The sequence below is a fragment of the Bicyclus anynana genome, chromosome 12, assembly GCF_947172395.1.
Source record: "Bicyclus anynana chromosome 12, ilBicAnyn1.1, whole genome shotgun sequence".
NCBI lineage: Eukaryota > Metazoa > Arthropoda > Insecta > Lepidoptera > Nymphalidae > Bicyclus > Bicyclus anynana.
Genome location: NC_069094.1, coordinates 12,156,008 through 12,167,156, shown reverse-complemented (window position 1 = coordinate 12,167,156; position 11,149 = coordinate 12,156,008). Strand labels below are relative to the sequence as shown.

The 11,149-nt window shown below is 33.9% G+C and overlaps 1 protein-coding gene across 1 annotated transcript in view; it reads right to left on the bottom strand.

The window, feature by feature from the left end:
- LOC112055195 (S-adenosylmethionine synthase) overlaps positions 1-4,786 on the bottom strand; it is a gene marked incomplete in the record, with an annotated part of 16,307 nt that extends 11,521 nt beyond the window's left edge. Inside the window, 5 exon segments of the mRNA XM_052884545.1 lie at positions 347-490; positions 1,685-1,797; positions 3,997-4,119; positions 4,201-4,278; positions 4,595-4,786. Of these exon segments, the coding sequence (XP_052740505.1) occupies positions 347-490; positions 1,685-1,797; positions 3,997-4,119; positions 4,201-4,278; positions 4,595-4,709 (573 nt within the window).
- Positions 4,787-11,149: the final 6,363 nt, after the last annotated feature.

Below are 11,149 nucleotides of genomic sequence, written 5' to 3'. Positions count from 1 at the left end.
CACCTACAACATTATACATTCAATGTTATGGAACATGTATAAAGTATGTATTATTACTGAAGTGGGAAGAAGTGGGACCCATAGATTTTTACAAGATGTACATAAAAGCGAGTGAATACTAAATTCTTTTTATTATTAAAGATGTTAAATATCACGTATCTCAAACAGTGAAGGAAAAACATCGTGAGGAAACCTGCATACTTAAGAATTTTCTTAATTCTCTATGTGTGTGAAGTCTGCCAATCCGCATTGATTGTACCAGCGTAGTGGACTATTGGCCTAACCCCTCTCATTCTGAGCCGAATATGGGTTGATAATGATGAGTAGATTGTATTGAGATTGTTACCTGTGTTTTAGAGTCTGGGCGAGCCCACCAAAACTCGCCATTCCTTCGGAGTTCTGCGATCTTCTGATTGAGTCTGTGAGCTAGCACCACTGTTAGTGGCATGCATTCTTCAGTTTCATCTGTGGCATAGCCAAACATCAAGCCCTAGAGAAAATCAGTATTGTTATTAGATTTGGTTTCTTTTTGTAGTCTCTCATTATTCCTCCAATCTGTCGTGAGACATTCAACTGGATTTCATTAGTATAGCTTGGCAATTTCGTTCGTAACACTCCCGATGTTACGCGCGGGCCGGGGGGTGTGAAGCGATGAATGAAAAACCCAAGACTGATGTACGTCACTTCCCCACACGCACGATTTCACACCCGCGCAGCCTTTCCCCAATTTTCAGTGCCCTAATCCAGTGATTTGTCCCAAATAAAGTTATTAAATCGACTAAATATAATAGAACAAAATGAAAGTATTATGTATGTTTTATTTTTTTGGAATGAATTTGATTTTTATCTCATTAGTCACTAATGATATTGAATTCAGTGTGCATTTGCACTAATGAGTATTGATATTGATTTAAGCACACCACAATCTACAATACACTCATAATATTTCATTAATTTAAAATAATTGGTGTAATTTTTCCATTATTCATTCAATATTGTATTTTGCACCGAAAACGCCTTAACTTATATACAACTTTAAAAAAAAAGTCCATGACCTATTGGATGCATTGTGCTAGTTAATTGAAACATATGAATGAAACATACAGAAAATTAAACACATTTCCGGAAATTTCTTTCATTATATAAAATAACACCATCTGGACTAACAAAACCATTTGTTCTTTCATTGAATTTTGTTTTGAGAATTTCCTTAAACAATAGCAACAGTACAGTAGTTGATTGTTTCAAAATACTATTTTCTTTCTGGAACATGGTTAGTATCTTTAATCAGATATTTTCACCAATGATTTAAAAAAATAAACATCAACTGAGAAATGTCACTGAACTACTGTATGATATCCACGAAGGGTTATCAGTGGACACTGGATTTCTTTTGTTATGTAGTATCTCAATATCGTATTATGTCAAGCAACATACATCAAAGTTAGTGAATTCCGCTCAACTTACACATTTACCTAATTAATGTGTAACTTGATTGGATCCGTTTGACAACCCCATATAATGAAGTACGTATACGTCAAATTCCTAGAAAATTGTCAGTTTGACAACAGTTTACATAAAAACTGTCAAACAGATTTGATCAAGATCAAGTTATGAAATTACTCCCTGTGAGTTTTATCAATTAAATATCATAACATGCTCCCTAAAGAAAAGAAAGACCTACCTGATCCCCGGCGCCGACTTCTTCTTCATTCCTGTTCTCATGCACCCCTGCAGCTATGTCTGGTGACTGTTGGTCCAGAGCCAACATCACACTGCATGTCTTGTAATCAAAGCCTGGACCCAAACATGCATGTGATGATGATACAGCAATCAATATTATGAGTCACCAAGTGGAATAAGTGGGTCATACCACACAGGTGTAGGTATACAATATACATATATGCAATTACTTATATATTTGACATTTAAAATTTAATTTCTAAACATAAGTACCTTCACGATTAAGTTTAATTTAATATTTTTTTTAGATTTTAATTGTCTTTATAAATTGTTATACACCAGAAATGGTCAAGTGCATAATTATCTGTGTATTCTCAACAAATAAGTAAATATGAATATTGAGTAAATACAGCAGTATGTATACATGAATGAGACATCCTACTCATATATTAGCATCATAGCTTAGCTAGTTTGGCCACAGAGGCCCAGGATTTTTTTAATTAGTTTTATTTTTCAAAACAAATTGAGTACATACATATTGTGTTTATACCATCTTTTTGTGTTTTGTTTCAAATCATCTCTTTAAAATTTTAAAAATTTGATTTTTTTTAAATTTTAGGAATCATGACTTTATGACTTACTCTGTTAATGTTGAAACTAGTATCAATTAAGAGATTAAGCAATTTGAAAGAAAATATTTGTACCATGATGAGAGTCTATCTCATACTAAAATAACAATATTACATAATTTAATATACACATAATATATTGTATTCATCAAAAAAATTCTACTTTGTAGTAAATAATTTTAAATTGATGTTGAAATGTAGATCATATTTATTCATTAATTATAAAATTAATTAATGCAGGTGAAACCACAGGTCACAGCATGTCCTCATATTAACTGAAATTATTGTACCTTAACACAACTACAATTGTAACCTTTAGCATGCATAAATTTTAATTCATTATAACCTGTGTTCATTACATAAACAATAACAATAATTTCAGAATGCTTTGCCCTCAGAAATCATTATATTTTTCAGTTTGTTTTAATTTTAATTCTACCATTGCAGTTACAGTATTACATTTAGTTCATTAATATATCAAGAAGATTTGTACAGTAATTAAATTTACTCTGCATCAAATACGATCATAATCTACCCCTACCCCTTTTTCCAATTTTCCACGCAGTTAATTAATTTTTTTGTCATAAGAACCTTCTCCTGACGTTAAACGCAAGTTATTTTTAGCAATAGCCCAACATTGGGAAGTTAATGGTGTTATACACTCAAGCTCAAGCATGTTGAGCCTACAGCTGCAGTCATTATCATTATTTTGACAGCGCTGTTCTTAGAGTCAAACCTAATAAGATACATCTGTTAACCCCTATGGGAGCAGCATATGTTTAAGCTCCAAAATCCCCTATTTTATAAAGATAGCACTGTAGTGGGCGATTTAAATAGGTTGATATGTTTTTTTTTTCTGTTATCTGAGACTTGGCAATCTATGTCACATCACAATGCTAGCGACCTATTCAGTTGTGTATTTATGGTATTTTTTCTTGAGATTAGAGCAGATAGTTCCCTCAGCACTGTTCAATTTTCTTTTGCTGTCAAATTTAACAGCCAATGTTTGGATATTGTGCCTTTTCTGAGTGACACTGCCCATGCCTACTAGTTTTAATGCTGTTTCCATGATTGGATAAAATAGGTTGATAATGATGATTGTTAATGGTAACATTAAATTTAGGAACTTACAAACTAAAGCTAGAGGATCCCAAAGTGACTTATTAAACTAAATCAATGACAATAATAATGCTTCACCACAATTTTAACTCCAAAGATGACAGTTGCAGAATGTGCGACAAATCGTCGTAGCCTATGTGTTCTTTGAAATCTTGTAAAAATACCCAGATAAGAATCCACAATAATGTAATTAATAATTATGAAACGGGTTTTCCTCAACATGCAACATTACATTATTGTGATGAAATACATATAATGATGTAAATATTTTTTTATCCCATTGTATCGTGCAACAGGCTCTATTCAAATCTGCGGGTACCTGGTCTCCGGCACCTATATCAATCTCTTCTCTGTTCTCATAGACCCCCTCGGCTATGTTACGACTTTGTTCTTCCAGAGCCACTAACAAATTTAGTGAACGCCAATCAAAACCTAGTGTGTATGAAACAATTATTTAACTACTACAATTTGGAGGTCAAATAGAAATTTGGTACACTTGTAATTATCAGCATCTGGCTTAGAGCCAATAATGTGTGGCAATAATTTTGTTTAGTCTAAAACTCACCTTTCGAAGAGTCGTCGTAGCCTATGTGTTTTACGGTCTCTCTGACAACTTTTTGGTAATCGACGTTAGCTTTTGATGTTATTTCGCCGCACAACAGGATCATTCCAGTTTTTGTGACGGTCTCTGTGGATGAAAGCGTTCGTCAGTACTATTGATCGATAGCACTAAATAAATAGCCATCCCTAATTCTCACTTTGTACTCACCGCAGGCTACTTTAGCGTCCGGATCCTGACTTAGATGCGCATCGAGAATAGCGTCACTTATTTGATCACACATTTTATCTGGAAAACATATTTACAATCAGTTGTCACTCGAAACCACATTTTTTAATCAGCGATGTATTAGAACCACGTGTTTCAGGAATTCCTCATTGATCGCGGCATAATCACAAATTATGATGTAACTAAACATGGACTTCACATCACGATATAAAGGCACGGCGGGGTCGTGTCGTAAATAACAAATTGAGTTTCTTTGACGCCGCCACTATTAATAACATAAACAAAACGCTTTGTATTGATACGAAATCTGCGCACATGTTGTGAGCGGCCATCTTTCATAAAATTATACGATCCTGTACAATCTTGGAACACTAACCTGGGTGACCCTCGCCGACGGATTCCGATGTGAACAAGAACACTGATCCATCTTCCATGTCATAACTGTGGCCATTTGTTTTTGCATATCCATTTACTTTTGCGGTTTCCGGCATTCTGAATTTAGAGTTAGCTCACTTAATTAACACGACAAATATCCCCTCGACCTAATACTGTGGAAAAGAGGCCCGGCTCAGCTTCGCGGTCTTATTTATAAGGTCGGGATGGCGCTATTGAGCCGGTATAAATGAGCCAATCGGGTTTCGTCCAAGATGACAGAACACGACTGTAGAATGATTGCTATTGGCCAAAATTATATTGTTTTGGTTTTGCTATAGCCTAAAAAAAAATACCTCTATCAAGTCTATGGTTCAAATTAAAGGAAACTGAAGCCGCGAAATTCAATTCGATAACGTGCACAAAGTCAAGGTTTAAATAAACGCACTAAATATAAAATATAATATCTCTTATTAAAATAATTTTAGAGATTTTAGCAAACATAATTTGACTAATAATTTTCGAGAAGTAATTTTGTTTTAATCGAAAACTAGGATTTTAAGTCAAAATTATATTATTTTATATTTTTATACCTAGGTGTCTTGCTTCTGTAGCAGTAACTTTTATGGTTGAGTTAATATTATCACAAATCAGTAAACTTTTGTATATTGGTAAGTTGTGTATATTATAATATGATAGTAATAAATACTTAAAATAATGTTTTGCTTATACCTACATTGTTTACGTGGATGGAACAATTAAAATAAAGTATTTACAGAATACAGTAGTACCTTAGTCATGTCAATGAAATGAACTACAGAAAACTGAATTATATTGTTTTGTTTTAGAAAGGGTATTGTAAGTAAGTAAGTAAATATTTAAGTTATAAACATTAAAAAACATTGTAAAGATAACAATGTAAAAAAAAACAGTTTATATTCTTTCAACCTTTTTTAAAGCCATTATTATTACTTACCTAATTTGCAATTGAAATCTAATTTTTTTTTTCTCTCATTGATTTATTTATCTTTTTTTTACTAACTAATATAGGCTCAAGGTTAATCACTGATAAGTCCTGAATAACTCTTGAAGAATGTAGGTACGTATTATTATACTTACGGCTATAAATATTGAGAAAACTTCTCCAAATATTCCTAGTATTTAAATTTCAAAAATATTAACTTTTTTTTTATAACGGCACATTACATACCTTGTCTTAGCACCTTGACTAATTAAACAAAACACTATTTTTTCTGTATAATCCTGTAAGTTGAAACTACTGAACGCGAGGAAAACTGCTGGCAAACTGAGAGTGAGTCGACTTTTTATCTACTTATTTAAGATCTTTGGCGATTCAGACATTAAAAATAGTCCAAGAGTAAACCGCTTAAATAAAGACGGTGTTCATTTTCTGTGCGAAATACTTACGCGTAAAAAGGTACCTTCACAGTGGCGTAGCGTGCATTGGGCGCCGGTATCAAAATTGGTTGGGGGCCCGGTATCAAAATTAGTTGGGGGGCCCAATGAAGGGTAAATATATTGTAATAAAAATGCTTGCTTAAAATAAACGTGACATTAAGGGGCCCTGTAGTCCGGGGGCCCCGTAATTGTTATGGCTGATACAGTAGATACGCCCCTCTACCTAGATATATGCTTGATTATAGTCAGGTAATAAATCATTAATTTTCAGTAACCATTCATTAGCTTAATAGCCACGCATAACTTTTGAATAAGCAATTAGGGTTATTTTGGACTTTAAATAATATTTTTGTTATAATTAAGTTTTATTATACAGCAGTCCCGTTCCTACGAGTATCACACTCTCAATTAACGTGGTTTTCTATTGGTAAAAGAATTTAATTTGAATCCGTGAAGGAAAAACATCGTGAGACAACCTGCACACCTGAGAATTTTCTTAAATTTTCAACGTGTGTAAAGTCTGCCAATCCGTATTGGGCCAGCTTAGTAGACTATTTGACCTAACCCCTCTCATTTTGAGAGGAGACTCGAGCTCAGCAGTGAGCCGAATATGGGTTAATAATGAAAATAATTTACAAAATAGATTTTGTAGATCCAGAGATTACAAACTTACAAACTCTGATAATATTAGCGTATAGTTATATATCTAATAAAACTTACGTACAAAATAATTATGTATTTTAAATATTTAATATTAGATAAGTTCAATTATTATATTGTATTTGTGAGTTTATGAGGTGGGCTCTTATACTATGAAGAGATTAATTTCTACGAAAGTTCAGAGATTACTTACTTAAGATAATAAATGATAGGTACTTATGTCTAAGTACTTTATTATTATAAAGTTCAAGTGACTTGCGTAGACGTTTATAAAAATTAAGATTCATCCTATTTACTTAATTAATTGAAACGTAAATAATTAAACATTTACCAACCATTAATCTAACCGCAAAGCGCAGTGTTGGTCGACCCCCCATTAGGTGGACCGAAGACATCAAGCGGGTTTGCAAGGACCCGCTGGATGGTGGCGGCTCAAGACCGTTGTAGGTATTTGGAAGTCTATGCAAGATGCCTATATCCTGCAACGGCTATTAATGATTATGATGATGAATCTATCTTAAATTTTTGGTCATCGTCATTATTATTATCAGCCGATGATTTCCAAACACTTGACTTGACTTGTATCAAGGTCTTGAGCCGCCTGCATCCAGTGGCCCCCTGTAACCCGCTTGATGTCGGCGGTCGCTATAATTTGACCAACACTGCACTTTTCGGTGCGGGGTCGTTCCAACACCTTGGGATCCAACGTCCAGCGGCTCTCCGAGCTATGTGCCCCGTCTATTGCCACTTATGCTTAAATTATAGGTAAGTAAGGGTTAATAATATGTATTGTCATAATATTTATTATTTGTTGATAGAAATGCATCAAGTAAACAAGCAAAGTTCGTTACCCGTTGTTACTGAGTCGAATATTGTAGATTATGAGAATTATTGCTTAAATTATATGACTGCATAATTTGTATTCGGACAACATATTTTTTTAATGCTCGCGCTTGACCGTGATATCCTGGATGGTAAGTGTAGATGTGGCTGAAAATTCTACGTGCTTGCATATTTACTTTATCTTGTTATGTTAACAAGTTGGTTGGAACTTTCGGAAACCTATTACTAATCAAATCGGATGTCCTATTAGGATATTTTTTTTATTAATTGAAAGTTAACGCTAATTCGATTTCAATTGGTGATGAGTGACGATTCAATCAAAAAATTCAGAAATTTAAAAAATCTTTATTTTCTACGTCCTGTCATATTATTTCATTTTTTAAAAAGACCTAGAAAATCTAATTTATCTATATTTCTCTGTCATGGGTTTTTTAATATTTCGACTATTGAATGATAAAATGAACATGATGAGAGCATTAAGAAATCATTAATTAATCATTCTGCTTATTTCTCATGATCACGCTGATGATCACGCGATTAATTTTTTTTTTTGCAATTAAAGCTCTTTTATTAATTCTGCCAAATACGGTTTTATCAGTTGTTTATATAAATGCTCATATTTATGACGTAACTAGATAGGAAACCATGATTATTTTGAAACTTAAAAGTTATCGCATCATTATAAAACAAACTTCGTTGGCACGTATCTCGTTCGTTGTTACAAAAATAATGATAAACTTTTAACCTATTAAATTACTTGTGATATTAGAAATTCATGCTGATGTAATAATTACCATGTTATTTTAATTGAACATTATGTACGTACCTACTATCATTATCTATCTACTGTCATCATTTAACAACCCATATTTTCCTCACTGTAGAGCACGAGTCTCTCAGAATGCTAGGGTTAGACTATCTTATCTGGTATTAGCGGACGCCCGCGATAGGTAAGGTAAATTGACGTAAACTTTCAAGCCCTATTTCAAGCTCCTTCTATTTATATTTTCGTATGTTTTATATATTACAAGTAGTCCGCCAAAGGATATTTTTTGCAATAAATAAATTTCCACTACTCCTCAGACAGGTCTCCATTTCTGTGAGGTACAGGACAAGTTTTCAACTTACCTACCTAAAAATGACCACCAGCTCTCAGACCATACCTACGAAGAGAAGTAAGGGCTCGAACGGCGAGCCGTAAGCGCGGCGTACTAGCCGTAACCTAGCCGTAGCTGAATCGTACGTAATAGATAAAAACTTAGCAATTAAAAAAACTGTCAAAGAGAATGAGAGCGTTGCATAACTTCTGACTAAAACTGTAGTAAGTATTGCTTAATACCGTTGAAGTATACTCGAGCTAGGAGCGCGGTTACGATTTTTGTACTGTAAAGGATTTAATTACATACTCCCATTTAGTCTCTCCTATAATACTGTAAATGAAAAAAAATATAAAAAAAATCAATCGACTTCAAAAAAACGCACTGACTAAAATAAAAAGCGAAAAATAACATTGTGTTCTAGCTGCTGATCAGTTTGAATGCGGTTCTAAGCCGATGATGTACTTCATCATCATCAGATCAACTCCAGACCTTCATTAAATTGTAATGGTTTAAGGTGCTTAATGAAAAAAATAACAAACGCTAAAGTGGCCGTTACGGTTTTTGAAAGTTCCCTTCGATTTTTCCAGGATCCCATCATCAGATCCTAAAATGATGACAATCTACCTCAGGAAGATACATACCCTTTCAAACATACAAAAAAACAATTTAATCGGTCCAGAAGCCTTTGAGTAGGTAATCGTGTAACATACATACAAAAAACAGACTAGAATTATTGAGAACCACCTACTTTCTTCAGTCTTTGGAAACGGTGGAAAAGCTGGTAGATAGCTACTGTGCTAGGCTAAGAGTAGATACGACAATAGTACAACGTACTCGTGTCTCTAGTCTAATGAGACTCGTGCTCAACAGTGAGGCAAATATGGGTTGTTAATGATGATGATGATGACCCTTAAGTCGCGTACAGAAAACATGTCGACTCATAGGTTGGTATTATTCTGAGTATCTACGTCACGTGATAAGTCATAATACGAATTACGAACTAATGTGATTATAACTCACAGTCATCGCTTCATAAACTTACAGACGACTACCTACCTCACAAGGAAAATTTTATGTGTGGTATTTATTATCATTTTCATCGTTATACAACATATTGTACAGTGGCGTAGCGTGCCTTGGAGGGGGCCTGTATCAAAATTATTTGGGGGGCCCAAATGAAGGGTAAAGAATTCACACAAAAATGCTCGCATAAAGTAAATATGACAGTGACTTATCCCATGTAGGATGTTTCCAACTTTTGGGTGTACGCTTATTCAGGGAAAATAAGAGATTGTGGATTACCTACATTTTTACAATTTTTTGCTTACACACGCAAGGGGCCCTTGTAGTCAGGGGGCCCCGTATCTTTGATACGGCTGATGTAGCTACGCCCCTGATAATATACCTTTTATAGCTTGTGTTTTTAGTACCTAAAGCCAGCGGCGTGTTGAGTGTCAGTCAGTCAGTTTTTATTATTACTTGCGTAAGCCGGCGATTTCAGAATCAGAATCATTTATTTGCAAGAAACATAATATTTATAGATGTTCTTATGTAATAAGTAACAATGTTTCACTTCTCCATTAATAGGTAGGTATAGAAATATTTAATTACAATAAAATAAAATTATATAAATTACCGCGTGAAATTCAAGTTTTCACAAATCCCGCGCGAATGGATTTTGGGATAATTTTATCCCAAATTCCTATACTACTATATTGCAGTACTTACATATACCGTAGTTAGATAAGTTCATTTCATTTTTGAAGTCTTATTAAAATCGGTTTAGCCACTCCTAGCTTAGCCCGGAAAACCGAGAAATAAGATAGACAAAAATTAATAAAAAAAAGTTGTTTGTGCTATATAGTAATTTGTAAATAGCATTTACTATACCTAAGCACTTGAGGGAACAGTATGTTGAAATCACAGACAGTAAATTTTCATTACATATATATATATTTTTTCTAATTAGTCCTAGTCCAACGGAAAACATTAGAAAATCCTACCTGGTCTCCACGATACAGATCAATCTATATAGTGTGGAGACCACAGGCAATCTTATGGTGTTTTGTATCTATTTTTGGTTAATAAAGATTTTATTTATTATTTTTTTTATTTATTTTATATGTGTATTTTACTGTCATACTTGTAGGTATATGGTATGCCGGCTTTGTTGGTATAGTGGTAGCTTATGTGACTTCGGATCACGAGGTCCTAAGGTTTAGGTGGCCGCTTAAATAGAATTTTCTAGGTAATATTAAGCTTGCATATTTGACAAAAAGCTTGAACAGAGGCGTAGCGTGCCTTGGAGGGGCCCTGTATCAATATGATACAGGGCAATTTCTGAAAAATTTCTTTATTTTTTGATTTACCCCCAACTTTTTCACTACAAATTAAAATTGGTATCGCAATGTTTGTCGAGTATGCGAATAATTTTATAAACAATGAAAATGCCTTGATTTTTAATTTTTGCTTTCACACGTAAGGGGCCCCTGTAGTCCGGAGGCCCCTTATCATTGATACGACTGTATTTACGCCAC